The 27,075-nt window shown below is 37.1% G+C and overlaps 1 protein-coding gene across 2 annotated transcripts in view; it reads left to right on the forward strand.

Annotated features, from left to right (window-relative positions):
* PIK3C2G (phosphatidylinositol-4-phosphate 3-kinase catalytic subunit type 2 gamma) overlaps positions 1–27,075 on the forward strand; it is a 354,208-nt gene that overhangs the window by 127,489 nt on the left and 199,644 nt on the right. For both annotated transcript variants that reach the window (XM_036866811.1, XM_036866810.1), the window contains exons 16-17: positions 2,182–2,275; positions 12,403–12,497. In XM_036866811.1, the coding sequence (XP_036722706.1) occupies positions 2,182–2,275; positions 12,403–12,497 (189 nt within the window). The remainder of the gene's footprint in view (positions 1–2,181; positions 2,276–12,402; positions 12,498–27,075) is intronic.

Below are 27,075 nucleotides of genomic sequence, written 5' to 3' on the forward strand. Positions count from 1 at the left end.
CGTATAGAATCCCATAAAGAAGAGTGTGATGAACTCAACAGGGGGCTAGAAAGTGGCTGGGCTAGAAAGACAGCTTCACCGGTAAATTGATGCTTGAGCTTTGACTTCAAGGATGAATAGAATTTCACCAGATGGAAAGGGGTAAGAATTAAATGAAGAGGGCAAAGAGGGAGAAAATATAACCATTAAAATTTCAGGCCTGCATGACTGGAGAAAGGTGATATCACAGACTGCAAGACAGAAGTCTGATAGTAGAGATGTTTTAGGTGGAATGATAATTAATTCAGTTTAGACATTTCTCAAATATGTGGAGAGTGTCCACCAATCTAGAGGCAATGGGGACACATACATGAATGAAACAGGCAAAATTTTTCTGCTTTCAGAGTGTTTACCTTCTAGTGTTTGGGAGTAAGTACATAATTACCAGTATAGTGTTCACCAAAGGTTTTTGTTTTGTTGTGATGTTTGTTTTCTGTTTTTCCTTCTTTGTTGTCATTCACATCAATAAGATAAAACAGGCACACAGGAAAGCATGGATGACTAGTATCGGACCTAAGTCATCGCTGAGGCAACAAAATATACCAACTAACTATTCCCTCTAAGACTTCAAACTGTCCTCAAACTGACCTTGACATCTACAAGCCACAGACAAATGGTTTAGTAATTGAGAATAATAAATTAGTCAATCACATTTCGTTAGGAGAAAATAAAGTCTTAGTGTGCTAAAACAAGCTGACCTTCTTCCAGCTTTGCATTTTTATTACACCATTTCTACTCTCCATCTGTGCTTGATGCTATGCTAAGATCTTCTGACCTTAGCGGTACTTCTTGAGATGTGCCTGGACTACATTCTCACTAGGTCTTATTGCTAGAATGTTCATAGGGAGAAAATTACTGGGAAAGTATTTGCAGGTCAGAAATAAGGGTTTTGGATGACTAACCTTGGAAGTGAAATTCTTGTTGCAATTAAAATGCTCAGTTTAAATGAAGAAAAAATATGTAACCTGTTTAAGCAGTGCATTTCAAACTGCTATCAAGGACAGTTGGGAGATACTGAGTAATGCCATTTTTTCCTTTACACTGTAGCTGCATAGTATTCATTTCACCCTTCATTAACCTGACATGTTGAAAAGAGACTGGGCATTGGAGACTTTAAAGTTTTCTGACCTCCACAGTATTGAGAGCCAGTCTTTAGAGCTCTCACCTGACTGGTTGAAAAGCATTTTGTTTGTTCCCATACAAAAGGATTTGGGGGTTTTGTTCATTCATGTCTTTGTTTTTAAGTGAATTACTATAAAAAGTTTCCTTCAAGTTTTAAATTATACATACTAATTTTTTAAGACTTGTTTAAAATTAATTGCTCTTATCAATACCCTTGTTATATCTACTAATCTACATCTAAGTATGGTGTCAAAGTTATATCTAGGCACTTCCCAGGAGATAGAGATAATTGAATCTAATTCTACTGATGGAACAAGAGAATGGCAGTCGGAGAAGCCCATCAGAGGAGCACAGTCGTCCCTCAGTATCCTCAGGAGATTAGTTGCAGGACCCCTGCGGATGCCAAAATGCAGAAGCTTAAGTCCCTTATATAAAATGGTGTAGTACAGTCAACCCTATGTACCCACAGATGAGAAACCTGCCAATATGAAGAGCGACTACAGGGTTTCAAATGCTAACTAAATTTAGTTCAGTAACAAACTTTTATTATGTCTAATTGGTGCTAAATCTGACAACAAGCATTTGCAGTCCAAAAATGAGTAAGGCATAGTTACCCTCAAGAACTTAACCGTCTAGTAAGATTTAGCTGTATTAAATTATTTGTGCTTATTTATTGTAAGATACTTTAGACTTCTGGTTTTCATAAATACATGGCTAAATAATAAGCAAAGATTTTCATATGTTTTAGAAAATATCTTTTATATTCTATAATCCACATTTTATAGGCAGGAAAGCTGGCAGGGATCTGAAAGTCAAAACAACTTTGTACTGCAGTTCATAGGAGAGTACAGAATATGAAAAAAGAATGATTATTTGGTGCTAATGAACATCTTAATTGATTGTGAGATTATTATTTTATCTAATGCATTGGGGCTGAAATTAATTCTATGTTTTCTTGATATTTCTCATGCATTATTTTATACTGTTAACAGCTTAGTAGATATATTTACTTTGTATTAGTTTTCCAGATCAAGAAATTCGTAAAGTGGCAGTTCAACAGTTAGACAACCTCTTGAATGATGAACTACTGGAATATCTCCCACAGCTAGTTCAGGTAAGAACAGCAGAGTTGCCAAGGAATTCCAGGATTTTAACCAATAATTCTCTAAAACAGTTCCCAGTGAATCAACAATAGACTACATAAAAGTGATAATTGCAATTTGGCCAGCCAGGGGGCTAAAGAATTATAGATCATATGTCAATATGGGTACCACAGACATTCTCTAGCCAAAATTGGTTACAGTTACAAAAAAGGTATATAAACACCAAAAGGGAAAATTTTTAGAAAACGACTTCACTTATTAATTAGAAAAAAATAGAAATGCTTGTGATAAAATATTTGTATCCAACTGTATATATAAAACAATAAAAAATTAACCAAATAAATATTATGTAGAAAATAGTCATTTACTAGGCATCTGCTCATAATATTTTTCTTGCTTTTCCCATATTCTAATATTAATTATAGATTTTATAAAAGTAATTTCTAATAACCAAATTCTGCTGCCAGATAGTACACTTTTATGACATCAAATATCACAATATTGGAGTAATTTTGGAAAATAATATAAATTTATCTAGAAATATGATCAAGGATTGATTTAGTCTGAATATGTTGAAATATAAACAATTACACAAATGGTCATGTATTGATATATGATTGAATATCCAAAATATAAGCAATGATTTTTTTTCTAAGTTAACTGTATACTGAATGCTGAATAGGTCTAAAATAGTGGTCTTTATGTTTTTCTTTTGTCTTGCTTTTAACACAGGTATTTTCTTATCTGAAATGTCAGGTTGTAGTTACAAGCTATTTTAAATGCCAGGTGCCTCAGGTTTTGAATTTAAGACAGGAGACCCTAAGACTGAAGTGGAGAGCTTCTATGAATAGACTTGAATACCATGTTACTTTACAAACAGAATATGCACTTCTCTAAAGGCCTTCTAAAGAGAGAGCTGGTTTAGAAATATATGTACCATACAGTTGCTTCTACCACTCCTTACAGTTGTGACTTCCCTAGGCTTGCCAGGATAGTGTAGTGAAAATGAAGATTAATGCAACTTGCAGGAACACTATTCATCTCATGCCTCATGAATATGGGCAACCTGCTATATCTAACCCAACTCAAAAAAGTAAGTTTTTACAAAAGTTTATATAGATTAAATCCATTTAAAAATCCCAATCTGAATCAATAACACTTGGCCCCAGGAATGTCGCTGAGAGCCATATGCCTGTAAATGCAAATTCGTAGACAAGGTGCACACAGGATCCAACATAGCAAATACACAGAGGTAAAGATAAGTAATGTTGCAACTATTCCCTAATTAAAAATGATGATTATAAACTCATGTGAGATGGAAAAAAAATCTATAATGTGACGAAAATAAATGAAAGTTGGGAGGAATTTTCAAAACATTCATTGTGGGGTTTGCCCTTACACTTCGGTGCTCCACCCTGACTTTAAAACTTTCCAAGCATGAGAGACCTTCAAGATGGCGGAAGAGTAAGACGTAGAGATCACCTTCCTCCCCACAAATACATCAGAAATACGTCTACATGTGGAACAACTCCTACAGAACACCTACTGAATGCTGGCAGAAGACGTCAGACTTCCCAAAAGGCAAGAAACTGAGTAGGGCAAAAGAAAAAAGAAAAAACAGAGACAAAAGAATATGGATGGGACCTGCGCCTATGGAAGGGAGCTGTGAAGGAGGAAAAGATTCCACACACTAGGAAGCCCCTTCACTGGCAGAGACAGGGTGTGGCAGGGGGGAAGCTTCGGAGCCACGGAGGAAAGCGCAGCAACAGGGGTGCGGAGGGCAAAGCGGAGAGATTCCTGCACAGAGGAATGGTGCCGACCAGCACTCACCAGCCCGAGAGGCTTGTCTGCTCCCCCGCTGGGGCGGGCGGGGGCTGGGAGCTGAGGCTCGGGCTTCGGAGGTCGGATCCCAGGAAGAGGACTGGGGTTGGCTGTGTGAACACAGCCTGAAGGGGGCCAGTGCGCCACAGCTAGCCAGGAGGGAGTCCGGGAAAAAGTCTGGAGCTGCCGAAGAGGCAAGAGACCATTGTTTCGGGGTGCATGAGGAGAGGAGATTCAGAGCACCCCCTAAACGAGCTCCAGAGACAGGCGTGAGCCGCGGCTATCAGCGCAGACCCCAGAGACGGGCATGAGACGCTAAGGCTGCTGCTGCAGCCACCAAGAAGCCTGTGTGCGAGCACAGGTCACTATCCACACCTCCCCTCCTGGGAGCCTGTGCAGCCCGCCACTGCCAGGGTCCCGTGATCCAGGGACAACTTCCCCTGGAGAACACACAGCGCCTCAGGCTGGTGCAACGTCACGCCGGCGTCTGCCGCCAGCAGGCTCGCCCCGCATTCCATACCCCTCCCTCGCCCCGGCCTGAGTGAGCCAGAGCCCCTGAATCAGCTGCTCCTTTAACCCCGTCCTGTCTGAGCAAAGAACAGATGTCCTCAGGCAACCTACACACAGAAGCGGGGCTAAATCCAAAGCTGAACCCCAGGAGCTGTGTGAGCAAAGAAGAGAAAGGGAAATCTCTCCCAGCAGCCTTAGGAGCAGCAGATTAACTCTCCATAATCAACTTGATGTACCCTGCGTCTCTGGAATACCTGGATAGACAAGACATCATCCCAAAATTGAGGTGGTGGACTAAGGGAACAACAATATATATATTTTCTTCTTTATTCTCTTTTTGTGAGTGTGTATGTGTATGCTACTTTGGGTGATTTTGTCTCTATAGCTTTGCTTTTACCATTTGTCCTAGGGTTCTGTCTGTCCTTTTTTTTTTTTTTAATTACTTTACAATTTTTTAATTTTTAAAAATTATTTTTAATTGGTATGTTAATAAATTTATTTTATTTTATTTTTCTTTCTTTCTTTCTCCCCTTTCTTCTGAGCCATGTGGCTGACAAGGTCTTGATGCTCCAGCTGGCTGTCAGCCATGTACCTCTGAGGTGGGGGAGCAGAGTTCAGTACATTGGTCCACCAGAGACCTCCCGGCTCCACATAATATCAAATCGTGAAAGCTCTCCCAGAGATTTCCATCTCAACGCCAAGACCCAGCTCCACTCAATGACCAGCAAACTACAGTGCTGGAAAACCTATACCAAAAAACTAGCAAGACAAGAACACAACCCCACCCATTAGCAGAGAGGCTGTCTAAAATCAGAATACGGTCACAGACACCCCAAAACACACCACCGGCTGCAATTCTGCCCACCAGAAAGACAAGATCCAGCCTCATCCACCAGAACACAGGCACTAGTCCCCTCCACCAGGAAACCTACACAACCCACTGAACCAACCTCAGCCACTGGGGGCAGACATCAAAAACAAGGAGAACTACAAACCTGGAGCCTGTGAAAAGGACACCCCAAACACAGTAGGTTAAGCACAATGACAAGATAGAGAAACAAACAGCAGATGAAGGAGCAAGGTAAAAACCCTCCAGACCAAACAAATGAAGAGAAAATAGGCAGTCTACCTGAAAAAGAATTCAGAATAATGATAGTAAAGATGATCCAAAATCTTGGAAATAGAATGGAGAAAATACAAGAAACATTTAACAAGGACCTAGAAGAACTAAAGAGAAAAACAAACAATGATGAACAACACAATAAATGAAATTAAAAATTCTCTAGAAGGAATCAATAGCATAATAGCTGAGGCAGAAGAACAGGTAAGTGACCGGGAAGATAAAATAGTGGAAATAACTGCTGCAGAGCAGAATAAAGAAAAAATAATGAAAAGAATTGAGGACAGTCTCAGGGACTTCTGGAACAACATTAAACACACGAACGTTCCAAGTATAGGGGTCCCAGAAGCAGAAGAGAAAAAGAAAGGGACTGAGAAAATATTTGAAGAGATTATAGTTGAAAACTTCCCTAATATGGGAAAAGAAATAATTAATCAAGTCCAGGAAGCGCAGAGAGTCCCATGCAGGATAAATCCAAGGAGAAGCATGCCAAGACACATATTAATCACATTATCAAAAATTAAATGCAAAGAAAATATATTAAATGCAGCAATGGAAAAACAATAAATAACACACAAGGGAATCCACATGAGGTTAACAGCTGGTCTTTCAGCAGAAACTCTGCAAGCCAGAATGGAGTGGCGGGAAATATTTAAAGTGATGAAAGGGAAAAACCTACAACAAAGATTACTCTACCCAGCAAGGAACTCTTTCAGATTTGATGGAGAAATTAAAACCTTTACAGACAAGCAAAAGTTAAGAGAATTCACACCACCACACTAGCTTTACAACAAATGCTAAAGGAACTTCTCTAGGCAGGAAACACAAGAGAAGGAAAAGACCTACAATAACAAACCCAAAACAATTACAAAAATGGTAAAAGGAAAATACATATTGATAATTACCTTAAATATAAATGGATAAAATGCTCCAACCAAAAGGCACAGACTGGCTGAATGGATACAAAAACAAGACCCATATATATGCTGTCTACAAGAGACACACTTCAGACCTAGGGACACAAATAGACTGAAAGTGAGTAATGGAAAAAGATATTCCATTAAAATGGAAATCAAAAGAAAGCTGGAATAGCAATTCTCATATCAGACAAAATAGACTTTAAAATAAAGACTATTACAAGAGACAAAGAGGGACTCTACATACTGATCAAAGGATCAATCCAAGAAGAAGATATAACAACTGTAAATATTTATGCACCCAACATAGGAGCACCTCAATACCTAAGTCAAATGCTAACAGCCATAAAAGGGGAAATCGACAGTAACACAATACAAGTAGGGGACTTTAACACCCGATTTTCACCAATGGAGAGATCATCCAAAATGAACATAAAAAAGGAAACACAAGCTTTAAATGATACATTTAACAAGTTGGAATTAATTGATATTTATAGAACATTCCATCTCAAAACAACAGAATACACTTTCTTCTCAAGTGCTCATGGAACATTCTCCAGGATAGATCATATCTTGGGTCACAAATCAAGCCTTAGTAAATTTAAGAAAATTGAAATCATATCAAGTATCTTTTCCAACCACAACACTATGAGACTAGATATCAATTACAGGGAAAAAAATCTATAAAAAATACCAACACATGGAGTCTAAACAATACGCTACTTAATAACCAAGAGATCACTGAAGAAACCTAACGGGAAATCAGAAAATACCCAGAAACAAATGACAATGAAAACACGACAGCACCAAACCTATGGGATTCAGCAAAAGCAGTTCTAAGAGGGAAGTTTATAGCAATACAATCATACCTCAAGAAACAAGAAACATCTCAAATAAACAATCTAACCTTACACCTAAAGCAATTACAGAAAGAAGAAGAAAAAAACCCCGAAGTTAGCAGAAGGAAAGAAATCATAAAGATCAGATCAGAAAGAAATGAAAAAGAAATGAAGAAAACAGTAGCAAAGATCAATAAAACTAAAAGCTGGTTCTTTGAGAAGATAAACAAAATTGATAAACCAATAGCCAGACTCATCAAGAAAAAAGGGAGAAGACTCAAATCAACTGAATTAGAAATGAAAAGGAGACGTAATAACTGACACTGCAGAAATACAAAGGATCATGAGAGATTACTACAAGCAAATATATGCCAATAAAAAGGACAATCTGGAATTAATGGACAAATTCTTAGAAAAGCACAACCTACCGGGACTGAACCAGGAAGAAACAGAAAATATAAACAGACCAATCACAAGCACTGAAATTGAGACTGTGATTAAAAATCTTCCAACAAACAAAAGCCCAGGACCAGATGGCTTCACAGGCAAATTCTATCAAACATTTAGAGAAGAGCTGACACCTATCCTTCTCAAACTCTTCCAAAATATAGCAGAGGGAAGAACACTTCCAAACTCATTCTGCAAGGCCACCATCACCCTGATACCAAAACCAGACAACGATGTCACAAAGAAAGAAAACTACAGGCCAATATCACTGATGAACATAGATGCAAAAATCCTCAGCAAAATACTAGCAAGCAGAATCCAACAGCACATTAAAAGCATCACACACCATGATCAAGTGGGGTTTATCCCAGGAATGCAAGAATTCTTCAATATATGCAAATCAATCAATGTGATACACCATATTAACAAATTGAAGGAGAAAAACCATATGATCATCTCAATAGATGAAGAAAAAGCTTTTGACAAAATTCAACACCCATTTATGACAAAGCCCTCCAGAAAGTAAACATAGAGGGAACTTACCTCAACATAATAAAGGCCATATATGACAAACCCACAGCCAACATCATTCCCAATGGTGAAAAACTGAAACCATTTCCACTAAGATCAGGAGCAAGACAAGGTTGTCCACTCTCACCACTGTCATTCAACATAGTTTTGGAAGTTTTAGCCACAGCAATCAGAGAAAAAAAAGAAATAAAAGGAATCCAAATTGGAAAAGAAGTAAAACTCTCACTGTTTGCAGATGACATGATACTATACACAGAGAGTCCTAAAGACTCTACCAGAAAACTACTAGAGCTAATCAATGAATTTGGTAAAGTAGCAGGAAACAAAATTAATGCACAGAAATCTCTTGCATTCCTATACACTAATGATGAAAAATCTGAAAGAGAAATTAAGGAAACACTCCCATTTACCATTGCAACAAAAAGAATAAAATACCTAGGAATAAACCTACGTAAGGAGACAAAAGACCTGTATGCAGAAAACTATAAGACTGATGCAAGATATTAAAGATGATACAAAGAGATGAACAGATATACCATGTTCTTGGATTGGAAGAATCAACATTGTGGAAATTACTACCCAAAGTAATCTACAGATTCAATGCAATCCCTATCAAACTACCAATGGCATTTTTCACAGAACTAGAACAAAAAATTTCACAATTTGTATGGAAACACGAAAAACCCCAAATAGCCAAAGCAATCTTGTCAAAGAAAAACGGAGCTGGAGGAATCATGCTCCCGGACTTCAGACTATACAAAAAGCTACAGTAATCAAGACAGTATGGTACTAGCAGAAAAACAGAAATATAGATCAATGGAACAGGATAGAAAGCCCAGAGATAAACCCACGCACATGTGGTCACCTTACCTTTGATAAAGGAGGCAAGAATATACAATGGAGAAAAGGCAGCCTCTTCAATAAGTGGTGCTGGGAAAACTGGACAGCTACATGTAAAAGAATGAAATTAGAACACTCCCTAACACCATACACAAAAATAAACTCAAAATGGATTAAAGACCTAAATGTAAGGCCAGACACAATAAAACTCTTAGAGGAAAACATAGGCAGAACACTCTATGACATAAATCACAGCAAGATCTTTTTGACCCACCTCCTAGAGAAATGGAAATAAAAACAAAAATAAATAAATGGGACCTAATGAAACTTAAAAGCTTTTGCACAGCAAAGGAAACCATAAATGAGGCGAAAAGACAACCCGCAGAATGGGAAAAAACATTTGCATTGAAGCAACTGACAAAGGATTAATCTCCAAAATTTACAAACAGCTCATGCAGCTCAATATCAAGAAAACAAACAACCCAATTCAAAAATGGGCAGAAGACCCAAACAGACATTTCTCCAAAGAAGACATACAGATTGCCAACTAACACATGAAAGAATGCTCAACATCACTAATCATTAGAGAAATGCAAATCAAAAATACAATGAGGTATCATCTCACACCAATCAGAATGGCCATCATCAAAAAATCTACAAGCAATAAATGCCTGGGAGGGTGTGGAGAAAAGGGAACCCTATTCACTGTTGGTGGGAATGTAAATTGATACAGCCACTATGGAGAACAGTATGGAGGTTCCTTAAAAAACTAAAAATAGAACTACCATACGACTCAGCAATCCCACTACTGGGCATATACCCTGAGAAAACCATAATTCAAAAAGAGTCATGTACCACAATGTTCATTGCAGCTCTGTTTACAATAGCCAAGACATGGAAGCAACCTAAGTGTCAATCGACAGATGAATGGATAAAGAAGATGTGGCACATATATACAGTGGAATATTTCTCAGCCATAAAAAGAAATGAAATTGTTATTTGTAGTGAGGTGGATGGACCTAGAGTCTGTTGTACAGAGTGAAGTAAGTCAGAAAGAGAAAAACAAGTACCATATACTAACACATATATATGGAATCTAAAAAAAAAAAAAGGTCTGATGAACCTAGTGGCAGGACAGCAATGAAGATGCAGACATAGAGAATGGACTTGAGGACAGGGGAAGGGGAAGGGGAAGCTGGGACGAAGTGAGAGAGTGACATGGACTTATGCATACTACCAAATATAAAATAGATAGCTAGTGGGAATCAGCCGCATAGCACAGGGAGATCAGCTCGGTGCTCTGTGACCACCTAGAGGGGTGGGATAAGGAGGGTGGGAGGGAGAAGCAAAAGGGAGGAGATATGGGTATATATGTATATGTATAGTTGATTCACTTTGTTATAAAGCAGAAACTAACACACCATTTTAAAGCAATTATACTCCAATAAAGATGTTAAAAAAAAAAAACTTTCCAAGACATAAAAAAATCCTACCCTGCTGATTATTTTCTGGAATAATGTAATTTTTGTTATGCATTGTTTTATTAGAATTAAACAGGCTATATTAAAGAGCAATAAGAATGGACTTTAAGACCATAATGAAAACAGAAGGTATGGCTTATAGCTAGAAATCAAATAAGACACAGACCCAGGGGTACTGCAAACCACGAGCCGTAACAATGCAGGTAGGTTTCAAGAAGAGAGTTCAAAATAATGCAGTATGCACCAAAAATATTGCCTACCTCCTAGATGGTGAGGCAGGATGCAGGTGGAAATTGTAGCAGTAGACAGAGTGAGCAGGGAGTTTGGAAGCAAGGACGGCAATTCAAGATCAATAAGTAGTTACTGAGTTCAGAAAGAAACCACAGGGAAATCTGAAAAGAAAGCTAAAAGACAAGCACAGAAGTAAATTCTGAGACATCTCTCCTGGTCATATGCTCATAGGATATGTTCACTATAAGGGCATGAACACAACCCGTGGTCTAGTCAGTCCAGTATTAGCATGTAAATTAAAGAAGCCCGCAACTGCAGTTTAAGACAACACACATTATGGTCTTTATATATTCAGACAACATTGAAAGTTTATGCAAATTTTCTGAAATCATCTTTGACATTCTCACACTTTGGGAATTCATAAATGTTCCCATCCTTGCGGATGGTTAGCATACTGAGGTGTTTCTTCAGGTGTGCGTTAAATGAATGTTGTACCCACTTTTTTCTGCTGTCTATACTGTGATATAAAACCTGGCTTAAACTCTGTGTGTGTGTGTCTATGTGTTTGTGTGTGTGTGTGTGTGTGTGTGAGAGACTTAAATGGCTTACTGGGCAACAAACCATAGAAGGTTTTCTTCTCAAGCAGGAATAAGCATTTTTAGAAAGATAGGAAGAAAACCTGACTTTCATTTTCACAACTTATTCAGATTCCTGAGATGATGAGGGCCCAGATACTGACTGCCTATGGTAAAGTCCCTGTAGAATGTGGGTGGAGGTCTGAATTAGGTCCCTAAGGAGATCAAAGGTTGCTATTGATGATTGTGTTTCCCACCAGGTTGGGTATACTAGAAAACATTAGTAAGTTGTTCCCAGTGCAGATGAAAGCATGGGAGATTTGGGGATGGGTGAATTATGGTGGCAACAGTCAGCTTTGAAACCTATAAGGAAAGCTTCAAAGCCTGCAGATTAATACTCAGTTGGTGATTTCAGTTAAGGCTTTGAGTGTGTATTAATTTCATCTCCAAAAGAAGAGAAACATCTACTGCTTAATAATGCCATTTTTATGTCCAAGACACTGTTCATGATATTATTTTTTGTGCCAAGATTCTCTTCCTAGGCATGGTTGAACTCCACCAACAACCTGCTCCTATTTATTATCCTGTGATACTAAAGCAAAAATAAGGAAAGGAAGCAGACTACACACCCCCAATTGTGTGTTGTGTGTATGCTCTGTTATTAGTTACACACCAGCTAATAAAGCTATCAAATATAAACATTTTGTTAAAACGTTGATGCTGTTTTCCCTGTCTTTCTCAAGACTCTTAGGTCCCTTTGTATTCTGCTATAATTTTGTTACTGAGAAAAAAAAAAAAAGGAAACTAATTGTATCTCTTATTTCAGGCTGTCAAGTTTGAATGGAACCTTGAAAGTCCTCTAGTGCAACTTCTGTTACACCGCTCACTGCAAAGCATCCAGATTGCCCATCGTCTTTACTGGTAAGATTAACCAAAATAGGTTAGGATGCCTTCTTTTATTGTCAACTTTTCTCTGTGGGGCAGCTTTCCCTTGTAATTGATACAAACTTCCACTTAAAATTCAGCCAAATTTGAGTCTTTGTCAAGGTTATTTTTATCTATGAGTATAATTTAACTGTCATCATCTTCAAAATCTTCCTTTCGTACCGTTGCTGCTCTTTAAATCCAACCAGAATTTTAAATCTGGATGATACCTTTCCTATAGCTTTAAATCACAAGGTCTACGTGTGATCACGTCTACTTGCTGAATATTTCAATATAAAATCTAGTTATAAGACTGTGTATGTTTTGGAAGAGTGTATGCTTTAAAAGCAATTTCTGTACAACATTAGTTATAAACAGTGGGGTCTAAAGACCAATATGTGCTCTTTAAGGTAAAAATTCCTACAGCACTAAACTTTTCCCAAAGCATAAATTTTGAATATTATTAGTGGAGAAGTCAAACTTATTTAAGAGATCTCAGAATTCCTCCCATCATAACCCGCTCCTGATCCTACTGAACAAGATATTCTTTGGATGCTGTTCTCCCTACTTTTATTATAACATTGTAAATCCACACAAAAATTTTAGCAATTACAAATGTCAGTGACCTAAGGATGAAATTGAATCTATCCTTTGTCCTCACATATGTATAACAAGCATCATTTATTGGCTTCAATTGCTAGTGGAGAACTTTAATAAGAAAAAAAGGAAGTCAATATCATTTTTGAATATCATGTTTTTCTGCTTCAAAAAACATTACTCATGTTGACATCACTCTTCCCATGATAATGACTCAAGGATTTCATAGCAAAATAGAAATACAAGGAATTGTCAAGCACTAATATTTGATTTGATGCTGAATTTCATTTTCATTTCAGATTCCTAATAGAAATGCTAGGGCATTTTCCTCTAGTATGTCAGTATAATTAAGCATCAGATACATTGGCCAACAGTGGGCCTTTCACTAAATAGACTCTCTTATCCAGCTCTGAATTAAGTCTTATTCCCTACCATTTTTCGATCAGCTACTTTGGTGCTAAGGGAAGTTAAATGGATACACTTGTTGGTGTTTCACTGTCATAATAATGCTAGAACTCCACTAACCCCAATGTTTATTTCCCTTAAAACTTCAATTTTTTTCACTTTTCACTTTTTTTAACATATGTTTATTCAAATGAAGGTATATTAAAAAATAACATGACCACCTAACAATCTTGATTTAAATATTTGAACCAAAACATAATATAAAATATATAAAGTAAAAAAGCATATAGAAAGATAATTTTAAAAAAATAGAATAAAATATTAAGGACTTATCCTAATACATTGATTGTTATAATACTAATTCTAGAGCCACCTTAGTAAGTTCTTCACCTGCTAAAAGGGTGTGAAAAGTGGAGTAATTTGAAAGACAACAATGAGTGCAAAGTTGTCAATCAATGTCATACTTGCAGATTCACAATAAATACAATAAAGTCACTGTTTCCAAGGAAGTTAGGAGGAAAGACTTTCTAAGTATAGTTCTCACCCTTATAAAAAAGAGAAAAACCAATAACAAAGCCCGTTTCTCTTCTCACTGATTTAAGAAAGTAAGTTAGAAGGGCTAGGAAAGAATATAAGTTATGAGTAAGAAGGGCTAGAAAAGAATATAAGTTATAAATGGACTGCTTATTTCTGAATGCTTAATTTGTGAAAATATGGAAAAGGAAAACATGGAGGGAAATTTTAAAATACCCACATTCTTTTAAAACTTAAATAAAAATTAAGAATCAGGCAAAATATCCTAAGCATCAAAGAACGTTACATATATTTAGAATATATCTTGGAGTTAAAAAATAATAGCTGCTGGTGCATAGCATCATATTTAGGGGACTTCTGTTTGTAGAATAGTGATTTGTGTAAAGTATTGAGTTAAAACTTTAAAGATGCAGCTCAGACCCTGCATGATACACTTAAAAATATTCTCAATATATCTTTCCTTAAAAAACAAAACAACAACAACAAAAGCCAATACCCTGTAATGTAAAAAAAAAAGGTAGAGATCCATCAGACATCAGTTTAATGATTTTTTTCCACTCGGGTGAGCTCCTGCTTCCTCATATTCAGCATTTTCAACACTGAACGCAACAACTTACCCTGCTCACTCAGGTCTTGGAGGTTTTTCTGGATCTTCCCCGTTTCTCACGAATATGCCCAGTTGTTTACCAAGCCCTATAATCCTATACCTCCTAAATAGCTCTCCCCCCATCCACTGCTTCCACCTGTCACTGCCACTGATCAGAAGGTTGCCTCATCAGATACTGAGTTATGAATAAACAGGCTTGCACAGAAACCATCTTGACTACTTGCCATCATTGTGGGTAGCCTTCCTGAAAAGGGAAATTGACTTGGAGTTACTGTTGGAAGGGTGATGTAGGATGAGTATCCCCTATTTTTCATGGAACGGGAGTTAACAGTAAGCTTTGGATTGGGAAGGTTTAAAAGCTTTCAATCACAATTTGCACCCTAAAAGGTGACTGTAAATGGGTATAGTAGCATCTGGAGTTCACAACTAGGAGGCCCCTCCCCCATCATATAACAATTATAGAAACTCAAACTCAGTGCCCCTTTCCGTTTTGAATAAGAAACAAACAGCTGTCACTAGCTGATAGTGAGATATTGCGTTGAATGGGGCTCCCCAAAAGATATACCTACATCTTAACTCCAGGAACCTGTAACTAAGACCTTATTCGGAAAAAGGGTATTTGAAGATGTAATTAAATTTAAAATCTTGAGATTAAATCATTCTTTATTATCAGGGTGGGTCCTAAATCCAATGACAAGTGTGCTTATAAGAGACAGAGGAGAAGATGCACACAAACAGAAAAGGCCATGTGGAGATGGAGTCAATAAAGCCCAGAGCCAAGGATTGTCCCGAGTCACCAGAAGCTGGAAGAGGCAAGGAAGGATTCTCCCCTAGAGCCTTGAAAGGGAGTACAGCCTATCTTGATTTCAAACTTCTGGTGTCCAGAACTGTGAGATTAATTTCTATTGTTTAAGACATCAGTTAGTATTAATTTGTTATGGCAGCCACAGGAAATATACAGCAAGGAAAGGACTGTATGAAGGGCTCTGACTAGATTGGCTCTGCTGTCACATCATGCAGGAAGCTTTCCCTGACCCTCTCCGCAGCCACTCTCCAGGGTTGGTTGAGTATTGCTCCCATGTTGTGTCCCGGAGTATACTCTGCATGACGCAGCCGATGTCATGTCACACGACCTTAACGCTTCTGTTCCCCTGTCTGCTTCCACTCCTAGTCCGTAGAGTGGCTAACGATGCAGTCATGTCATACTCATCAGCATACTAATCACACCAATGTCGGGAGCTCAAGAGGTGCTGGAAAAAATGTTCTTAAAATCACGAAACCATAAAAATTTCTTTAAGGCTGTCAGTATTTTCACATGCTGGGAATTCAATGCATTCTCAAAGGCACTGTTAGTGCTCTAGCCAAATCCCCTTTACCTGGCTGGTGGACCCATCTTGCAGTTTCTGTGAATATTGACTGCCAACTGACAACTGCCTCTTCTCTGGAGAGTTGTTCTCTGCTAACATAGCTACCTGGCCTGGGAAGTGGGAAATCTTTAAGGTACAATTTACATTCCAGAACCTCCCCAGGGATGAATCAAAGCTAGATTTGACCTGACCTCCTGGTTAACTCCTTCCCCTCCCCTACAATGCTTCTCTTACTTCCTTAAAGGTTTTTTCCTAAAGAGCACTCCTTCAGTAAATCACATTCACTTTAATTCCTGTCTCATAGTCTGTTCTAGGGAAGCTTACCTAAGATAAGCATTTCTTTATTGAAGAAAAAGAATTTAAATATGTGTTTTTAAAAAATTGGAACATCAGTATGCTAGGGATGTGTCACAAATGGAACAGCAATATTGCACTCTTTCATACTCCTAATACTAGTTTGATTGAATGAGCTCCAGGAGAACCATTTTGAATCGAAATCTGTATAAATTGTTTTTTAAGGCCTATCCTACAGAACTCTGAAAGCATTCCCTTCAAAGTGTGGGGATAACCTGAGATGAAACACGCATTTGCAAACTCTCTAAGTGCAGCAATTTTTTTCTGTTTTATTCACTGATATAGCCAAGCACCTAGGACAGTACTTGGCACTTGACAAATACTAAATAAATCTTTACTGAATGAATGAATAGGACAAAGTTGCCCAACTGGGTACATGCAGACTTGTGACATAAGAGGGCTGTTTGAGCAGTCAGTGCGTCTTGATGCCAAACAAATTTGGCAAGACTAGAACGATGTCAGAACATTAGCCCAATCAGGTACAAGGCAATGCATATCACTAGTGAAGTCAAAACTGGATTGGAGGGAGAATGTGAGCAGAAGTCAGGGACTAACCTGAGTCGGGAATTCGGGCCTGAAAAACAAGCTGATGCAATGTCTGCTGGACCAGTTGGGAGAACCATGGAGTGAATTAAGGCCGTGGTGTCTCTGGGATCACGAGGACTTTCTGAGGTGGCCCATGGTATTAAAGGACTACGTGAGCTGTAATATACTATGCATAAAATTGAGATGATGCGAAATCTGCCCATTCATTTTCTCAACAATCTAAACTTATCTAGAATTTTGGGGCAATTTCTGAAATCAGGGACTACTCTAAATAAAGCAAAATAATGTGGAAATTTTGCATCATGTGATTTGAAGTCCTATGTTCCCCTCACCCCCTCTCCTAAATATGTCTCCCCAGTGTCTGAAATTCTCTCATTAGCAAGTCACTCCTTTAGGTTAATGTTGTTCCCTCCCAGAATTTCTCTTCTCATGTAAAAAGTATATATATTCAGAACGTAATGCTTATGATGAATTAGTTTATCATTTGTTCATTTGTGTGACAAATGTTGAGACGTTAGACATTGTTGAACTATTAAGGATATGGGAATAGAATCTAAAGAAGAGTGGATATATGTATATGTATAACTGATTCACTTTGCTGTACAGCAGAAACTAACACAACATTGTAAATCAACTATACTCCAATAAAAATTAATTTTAAACAAAAGGATAGACTAGAATGGTCCTTGCCTAAAGAAGCTCACAGGCTAACAACACATTAGCATCCAGGCAGCAGGAAAAAGCCCACAGGCTCTGTGGCAGGGACAGAGTAGAAGGAGGAAGCTGACAACAGATTCTGTCCATTTTACAGTTTTGCCCATGACCTGTTCCAAATATAAGCACAAGGCAGAGAGGCAAGTCTGGCCATCAGGTAAATAAAAAAGCCTCAACTGCGCTCCCATTCTGTCAGAGTTAAATACTGATAAAGGCATACAAATGAATATATAAAGGAGGTAAATGCTCTCTCTGCTTTGATGTCTGGAACACTCCCTGAAATGAGAGTAAAGAGCTGTACTTCAGGGAGTTACTGTGGTGTAATAGGGCATGCATGATACAGAATCAATAGGAGGTTTTAAAGCCTCAATCCTTTACCTTCTAGAATCATTATATTGCTACTAATTCACCTTTTTACCTTTACAGTGTAATAAATAATAAATTATTGCTTCACTTTTTTGTAAGGGGAAGATATGTCTTGTTGTCATTTAATATCGATCTGTTATAATCATCTTTCACCCTGTCATTCTCAGAAAAGTATACACAAGATAAAATCCCTACAATGAGCAATTCACTAAACTAACGACAGCTTTTCTGTACTCCAACCAACCTGAAAAAAATAGTGATGGCTATTTGTAAGAAAGTTTACATTTTACATAATAATCTGTAAAATTCATTAGCACAGTTTTCTAGTTAAGGTGTAATATAAGAACAATTGTTTCTGTCTGTTTTATTTTTATTTTATATAATAGAAGTTATATGTAGTTCCTTTAGTAAAAAATATTTATTAAAAAACAGAATACAATTTTTAAGTTATTTTCTAATATCATTTAAGTCTTATTACTCCTATTAAATGTATATGAAAATAGAATCTGATACAAAGCTCTTCCATAGATCCATGCAAAAACGAGGAACAGAGCTCCACCTTAAATGTATACCTAGTTTAAATTATTTTCCCTTTAAGTTCTTCTATTTTGTTAAATAAGTGAAGAGTTGTAAAAATGCACATTTTGTATATACGTACTGACCTCAAAAATTGGAACTCAGACATCTGGCCTTTGGGAACTAAACTTTCTAATCCAGTCTCTCGCAATTTTTCGTTTAATAGCCACATACAATTACATCATTGCTTCCTTAGGTAGTAATCTGATTTCCTTATAATAATATCAGCTCCTCTCTGTCATAGTTTATGTTACAGATTTGGGTTAAGACCTTGAAAAACATCATTATACTGCTTAATTTTTGTTGTTTGTCAATGAAGAAGAGCAGGAAAAAGATCTGGATTGGTGACAAGGAATAGGAACGTATCAGCACGTTGATGGTGCTGGACCCAGATAAAGAAAGGGAGAGAATCAGAGCATCATGTCGAAGATGTTTTTAGGTGCCAGGCCTAGAAGTAGCACACACCACTTTGGCCTATATTCCATAGGTGGGAAGTCAGTAAGAAGGCCCCACCCACTGCAAGGGAGTATAGGAAAGCAGACCAGGTGTACATCTATATACAGAAGCAAAATGCTGTTGGATCTGGTAAACCCAGAGCAGGGTCTGCCACAGAGGTAAAAGCCATATAGATGACTCAAGAAATTTGGCCATTAAGTGATAAGGAGGACTTGAAAAGAAAACCAGTACTCACCTTTACATGTATTAATTGGCTTTCTTTTCAAAAACTGAAATTGTCTCAACAGATAAAAAATACTGCTACCTAACTACCTGATTAAGAATCATCATTTTGACAGACATCCTCTAAAAGTAGCTTTTCTCTAACAATTCTATAATATTTCCAAGAGATTTAACCTATAGGTACATTTTGTAACCATTTTACCTGGAGGGCTCATTATTAAGATATTTATGTAGCTTGGTGGGTACTGATATCTTAGCTCAAGAGGTCCAAAATTGAATCAAACATTTCTACTCTCTGCTCTTTCAATCCTTGCCCCTACCATTCCCAAACTGTCTTTTTTTATATGCAGTGTCCTGGTTTATGCTCACCAGCAAATCATCTAACATAGAAAATCTGGGAGGCATTTTTCTTACCCAGCAATCTTCCTCATTCAGCAGTCCTTAAGTCCTAACTGTTGTTCTCAAAAATATATTTTGATTTGTCCTTTCTCTATCTCCATGGCCAGCACCTTATCTCAAGCCTTCAGTGTTACCTACTTGGACTACAGCCTCCTAATTGTTTTTCTTCCCTTCCATTCTTTCCTGTTTTCAGCCCATCCATCCTTCACACTGCTCTGAGAAAAATATTTGTGTAATACCACTTGATCCCTAACTCATAAAGTAGGCTCTAGTTCCTAGGGAACCTCCAGCTGGCTAGCATAATTCCATAATTCCAGTCACCTTTTTCTGCTTACAGGGTTTAGAATTATTAAACTATGACATTAATCTCTTCTCCCTTAATATGACCTTGCAGTAGATTTTCATGATCTCAACTCCATCTACCTCCCTTCCCATCTTGTATGGTTTTCTACAACCAAAATAGTCTTTTCTATTCTCAAGTAGTTACTCAAATTTTCAGGTCTTTCATGCCTTGATGACTATGCGTATTGCATTTCCCTCTGCTTGAAATGCAACTGTCCTGTTGTTTACAGAGTCTTTTAGGACTCAACTCAAATTTTTATCCTCTTTGAAAATGTCTCCAACCTCAGCGCTTATACACACTGCCAATGCACTTATTAACATTTTGCATACTTTCATTTACTTCACCGTTTCCCTTTTCTTTAAGACACTTTGGGCTGCAAGAAACAGAAAATCCTGATTCAACTGGTTTAAATGATATGAAAAATTAATTATCTCACATAAGAAGTTTGCTAGTAGGGTGGTTCTGGAGTTTTTTATTGCAGCAGCTGCCTGATTTTGTGTTAAACTCAGTTTCTTTGATCTTTCCGCTCTGTCATCCTTAGTGTGTTGACTTGTCTTTAGTTAGTTCATTTCACATCATGGTTACAAGAAGACTGCCATAGTTGGTATCACATGCATACATGACACCATACAGCAAAAGAAAAGGCACTGATCCCTCTCCAACAAGAAAAGTTTTCTATAAATCCCATAGTAGAGTTAACTTCCTATATGATTTGCCAGAATTGGGCTGCATGTCATCCTGAGCCAATAACCTAATTAGATGGCAAATGAGTGAGTTGGCTTACCCAGTTGATTTAGAATATTGAGAGTCTATCTGTAAACTGGTCATCTTCTCTGAAGGTTATGATATCTGAACAAAATCAGATTCTTTATTCAGGTGTGAAGGGGAGAATAGATTTGGTGTAGATAAAACCCTATGTTCCCTTTCTGGAGTGTGAGGCTCTATCCTGACCATACATCCTTAACACAGAACATGGCACATAGTACATATTATTGGCACTCAGTAAGTACTTGAATGAAGTTTAAAAAATAATCATACCACATACATTTGTACTGCCTACAGGTTAAATTATCTGGACCACTGCATTTTAAAACAGCAAGCAATCAGCACAAGTCATACTATACTAAACATATAGAGTTGGCCATTGGTATTCTGCTAATCACTTTTGCTCCCTTTAAATAATAGACTCCCCTATTGCTCTGGAATTGGAGGAAGTTGAGCTAAATGGCTTATGGAAAAATATGAGAGTCTGGAATAAATTTTTTGAAGAGGTATCAGGTGTTACTGATTGGGTTCATAGTGTGAGGTGCTTTTACTGACTTAACTATGCTGTTTCTTAAAACCCTGATTGAAAATGAAAGGCTATATCTAGTGATTTGGCAAGAAGTGTTTTATGGGGAGACCCTGCCAAGCAGCCAATTACAAACTTTTAAAATATAATTTTCTGTATTGAGACTTTCTATGAGGTTTGGGGAATTACTGAACAGTTTCTGATTTTTGCTGGCTCCTATATTCTCCAGGTTTTTTTTGTTTGATTGTTTGTTTATTTGTTTTTCTGGACTGTGAAGATTCTTAGTTCTTTTTGTTTTGTGTCAGTTACTGAGTAAGTCCTTTCTTATCAGGCCCTATTTTACTTCCTATCTTTGCTCATCAAAGATCACTCTTTGAAAAAGTTGAATGGAGATTTTTCTTGCTTTTCTTCTAACTCAATTTTCTACTTCATTTGTGTACAATTATTGTAGTTACAACAGAAAGACAGTTACTTTATTTTTCTTGTCTAAAGAGCTTCATGTGTGTTGCTTTTATCTGTAAGAAAATGTAGACTTGGATACTTCAATTAAATATTTGTCATGTTTAATAACTTAAAATTCTTGTTCTTGTTTTGGCATGTATGATTCATTTTTGACCAAAGATGAGTGAACAGCTTGCACAAATAGTGTTTGTCTTCAGATTTGACAGTCTGCCTGGTACACTAACCACTCTTGACAGAATGTCAAATAATTGGTGTATCTTGCTTGAGTTTAGTCATCTGAAGTTGTTAAAGGAAGGAATCCTAATGTATGCATCACTTTCCTTTTTAAATTGGGCACTGTGTATATTTCCTAAGGTACTGTAAATGTCATTAATTTACCAAAATGATGGAACTTTTATTATTTTCTTCTAAGTAAAATTTAACATCACTTTTAGAGAGGCTGCTGCTCATAAATTGATTGATTGACGTAAATTGATTGATGACTGAAAATATCTCAAGACTCAATCTAGAGCTTCAGTTACTAGATGTTGTAGCAGCAGCTGAACAGGTAGACAAGGGAACTTCAGAGAACAGAGACAGGAAAGTGCATAAGAAGTATACTGAGGAAAGAGAGTATTATGTTAGTCATCCGTTCTTTCATTCATCTATTCTCCAAGGTTTTTTTTGAGGGTCTATTTTATACAAAATTTATAGCTATTTTGTGAAAGGAATGGAAAATATAAACAAGTTATAATAAACATGGTTTAAGTAATGTGGTTTCTTAAACCCTCCTAGCTATTTCAGGAAGCTACTAGAGATGCTGGAGTTTATTTTTCAACTCTGTTGTCTCGACAAATTAATTATAAACATTTCACTCAACGATTTTTAAGTCCTCTTTGACTGGATTATGAAACCAAATTCAGTGTGTTCATTCACACTTATTCATTCTTGGGAAGAGTTGTGCTAAGTGTCCAGAGAACCCCATCCCAGGATCAAGGAGCTTCATGAACTGAATTGGTGACCAGATGGTGACTTGGATAATCCTTCGGAATATTTTACTGTCATTTCTCTGCTATGGAGACTAGAATACTAAGGTTTATCAGCTCTAGTATGGCTCTGACTTGGAGAGTATTACTAAAAATTCTCATCATTCAACTCTCTGTTTTCAATACTCGTTCTTGTCATGACAACATTGCCTTATGGTAGACATGGTATAATATGATTAATGCTAAATAATATGCTAGTCGTTTCAAATACTCTTTCATTAATTCAAACAACTCTGTTATCTCCACTTTTCAGATGAAAAAAATACCACTCAAAAGGCTAAATATGCAAAGCTACTAAGTAGAAGAGCCAAAATTTGACCCTGCACCTCATCCATTATGATCTGCCAAGCCACTTAAATATTATGAAAGATATAACAATAACAATAAAAGGCAGAATAATGTCATAGTAAGAGAACAAGATTTGGAGGAAAATGTACTTGAATAGAAATTCCAACTCAGGTCTCTACTAGCTGAATGATCTCGGAAAAATTACTTAACCTGCCTGATCTTTTTCATAATCTGTAAAAGAAATATAATTGTGCCTGATAGTTGTTAAAATTAATTGAGATCATATATATCAAAATCCTTAATATATATTTAGTACATCTAAAGGGTGTATTTTTTGAGTCATTTAGAACACATAAGAATTCATTTAGAAACATAAAATTACAGTTCCCAAGGCTATATCACTAATTAATCATTGCATTGAATTTAGATCTTGGATTGTTGTCATTTGACTCCTCACTCCTACCATTGTTCTTTCTTTCTTTTTTTCCATTTCAAATTTATAACTGAAGTTTAATAATAGAATTTGAAATGCATGGAAGTGGGACAAGAAAAATCACTGTGTAGACAAATTAGTTTAGAAACCTGTTGAGAAAAGTATCTTGAAACATTTTAAGTGTCAGAAAAAGTTGGGAGTATGTGCATCATTTATTTTCAGAGAAATTTAACAGACAAAGGAATCTAGCAACATTCACAGATTGCCTGTTGATACATGATTTTACGTTTCAACAGCCAACATCTATATCACTCACATCACTCAACTGCCTGCTAGCACAGTTCAGAAGAAGAAGATATGAGTAAAAATTTTCATCAATCCTTTGGTTATTTTAAAGGGTTATGACTGTGAACGGCAAATGCAAAATTGTACCCACTTAAGAAGTTGGGAATTTCAAAGGCAAAGAACTAAAGAAAGAACCCCTTACAACAGCAGGAGAATGGATCACTAAAACATTGCTAAACCTTCCACACTAGGAAAGCATTGTAGACTATCCAAGAAAAGATAGGAAATCACTGAAACATCTCATGAAATGGGGAAGAAAATGTGATTGGTGGTTGTCGTGGACTTTTTCATAATTTAGTCAGATTTTTAAATCTTGAATGACTTATTCATTTGGTATAAAATGTCTATAATAAACCTTATTACTGAGCGTGTGACAAAAATGAGATAATTTGTTCTAGAGGTAAAATAGCACCATTTATACAGGTTTCACTTTCAGGGTTATAGCTGGCAATTCCTTCCAATTGGTTAATGAGAAGTGAAGATTGGATATTTCTCTTTTCTCTTTCCTGTAACCAGGAGCCTTAGCAATGACTATCCTGAAGAAATTATTGTTATTCCTATACATAAAGTTAGGTCCAACAGGTGCTCCAAATTCTGCGTGACACTGTACCTATCATTTCTGGTGTTTTCTTTTTTTTTTTTTTTAATTTTATTTATTTATTTTATTTATGGCTGTGTTGGGTCTTCGTTTCTGTGTCAGGGCTTTCTCCAGCTGTGGCAAGCGGGGGCCACTCTTCATCGTGGTGCACGGGCCTCTCACTATCGCGGCCTCTCTCGTTGCGGAGCACAGGCTCCAGACGCGCAGGCTCAGTAATTGTGGCTCACGGGCCCAGTTGCTCCGCGGCATGTGGGATCTTCCCAGACCAGGGCTCGAACCCGTGTCCCCTGCATTAGCAGGCAGATTCTCAACCACTGCGCCACGAGGGAAGCCCCATTTCTGGTGTTTTATATTGAAGCACCTGGGGATCTCTGATATGACATATCAAGCACTTTTGGTCCTGGGCAATCGACTTAAAATTTCTGAGCTTCCATTTCCTCATCTGCAAAATAAGAATAAAATACTTACCATAAGTAAGTAAATAAAATACTTACCATAGTACCTGATAGGACCTGTCATTTATAGCTACTTAATAAATATATGTTGAATACGTCAATAATTGAAAGAATTGAGATTTTTGAGGGTGAAATGACATAAAACTATGCAATATTCCTTGTACAGCTTCTAGCCTTAACAAATATTTCTTCTTCTGGCTTCCCTTCTTTCCCTTTTTTTTAAATCAAATGATGATATTTTATTTGTTGGAATATAGCACTCCCCAACTGAAGTATTTTGTCAGATAAGTGGGCATATATCTGTAACTCTGTGGTCTAGTTCACGCACATTTCACCTAAGTGTAAATGGGAAAACTATGTACGTGGGAAAACTTCTGGGACACCATTCCTTGTGTTTCTCACTATCCCACATCTTACCACCATTCTGGATGGTTTCGTTTCTAAATGGATGATTCAGCTAAAAACCCCGAGCCTCAAGAACCCTTGGCATCCTTTTTCACCGATAAAATTTAGCACCTTCACACTTCAGTAACTCCTTTCCATGGCTACATATTAAATCTTGTCATCACTAGGAATGGCACCTCATATTAACCTTTTCACATTTTGACTTTACTGCACATACTAAACCTGGTGTTCAGTGTCAATAGAAACTCTACTCCCTTCTTCAGGCTCATGCAACCACTCATAGTTTGACTGACCTATCAATTTTCCTATCCACTCATTCTGTATCTGTGTTGATTTCCTCCAACACCCTCTATATCTACCAAGTCACTTAAAAAATGTCTCATGAATTAGTACACTTCTCTCCATCTCCACTAAAACCTTAGCTTAGGACATCATCATTTCCTTACTAATAGTGCTATTGTTTATTATTTCATCCACCCAATTCAGTGATTCAAAAATGTCTGTAAGATAAAGATCAAATTCCTTAATCCTAAACTATATTTAATGACCCATAAGATAAATTTTATTTTATTATCAATATCAGGAAAGCTTGTGCTTCTCCAAAACAACCAGTTTGTTTTCAACATATGAAAATGTTGGCTCTCTTAACTCACAGGGTAATACTTAATAGTTTAGGATCCACATCAATATACCTGGATGCAAAACCTGGTTTCTACTATTTTCTAGGTGTCTGACTTCCAGCAAGGTACTTCAATTTTATGAGACCAGTTTTTCTCAGGCATTAAAAATGATAAAAAATGATAATAATAATATTTACTTTCAGAAGGTTGTTGTGAGAATTAATGTAATATCAGATTTGGGAAGACAGAGTTGGAGAGCCTTGTGATACAGAGAATCCAACCAGGTGTCAGGCTTATATCTGTAAGAAATGTGATCCTCTCCCATAGGAAGACTTACTCATTAAATAGGTAATTATTAAGCACCTTCCATTAGTTAGGTCATGCTGTAGTCTTCAGGGATACAGCAATGGATAAAACAGACAAAAATCCCTGCCCTTCCTTATGTAGCATTTGAGAGAAATAAGATATATGCTTAAAAGATGTTGATATGAGCTAGGGAGAAAAATGAAACAATCAGGAGATACAGGAATACAAGAGTCAGGGGAATTGCAATTTTAAGGTAGAGTAGCAAGGAAAGGCCTTATTAAAAAGGTGGTATTTGGAAAAAGACCTCAATGAAGTACAGAAATGGATTATCTAAGTATCTAAAAGGAGAGGATAGCAGGAAGAGGAAATAGCATACTCAAAGTGTACTTGGGGTGTTAGAGAAAAAACAATGAGGCCAGCGTGGCTGGATTAACTTGAAAAGGGGGAAGAATAGTGGGAAATGAGGTCAGCTGGGAAAAAGGTGAAGGTGGGGGCAGGTTATGTAAAAATTTCTGCCTCACTGTTATAAGAATATTGGCTTTAAGTGAGATGAAAAGTCATCAGAGGATTCTGAGAAGATGAAAGACATGATTTGGCTTATATATTAACATAATTATTCTGGGTGTTGTGTTGAAAATCGACTGAGGAAAAGTAATGGCAAGAACAAGGAACCAATTAAGAGACTAATGCAGTAATCCAGATGAGAGATCGTAGTGTCTTAGACTAGGATATAGTAGCAGAAGGAGTGAGAAATGGTTGAATTCTAGATATATTTTTGAAAATAAAGCCAACAGAATTTTCTGATGGATTGGATGAGGAGTATAAGAGACACAATTGAATTATGATACCAAGGCTGTTGCT

The sequence above is a fragment of the Balaenoptera musculus genome, chromosome 10 (genome assembly GCF_009873245.2).
Source record: "Balaenoptera musculus isolate JJ_BM4_2016_0621 chromosome 10, mBalMus1.pri.v3, whole genome shotgun sequence".
Classification (NCBI taxonomy): Eukaryota; Metazoa; Chordata; class Mammalia; order Artiodactyla; family Balaenopteridae; genus Balaenoptera; species Balaenoptera musculus.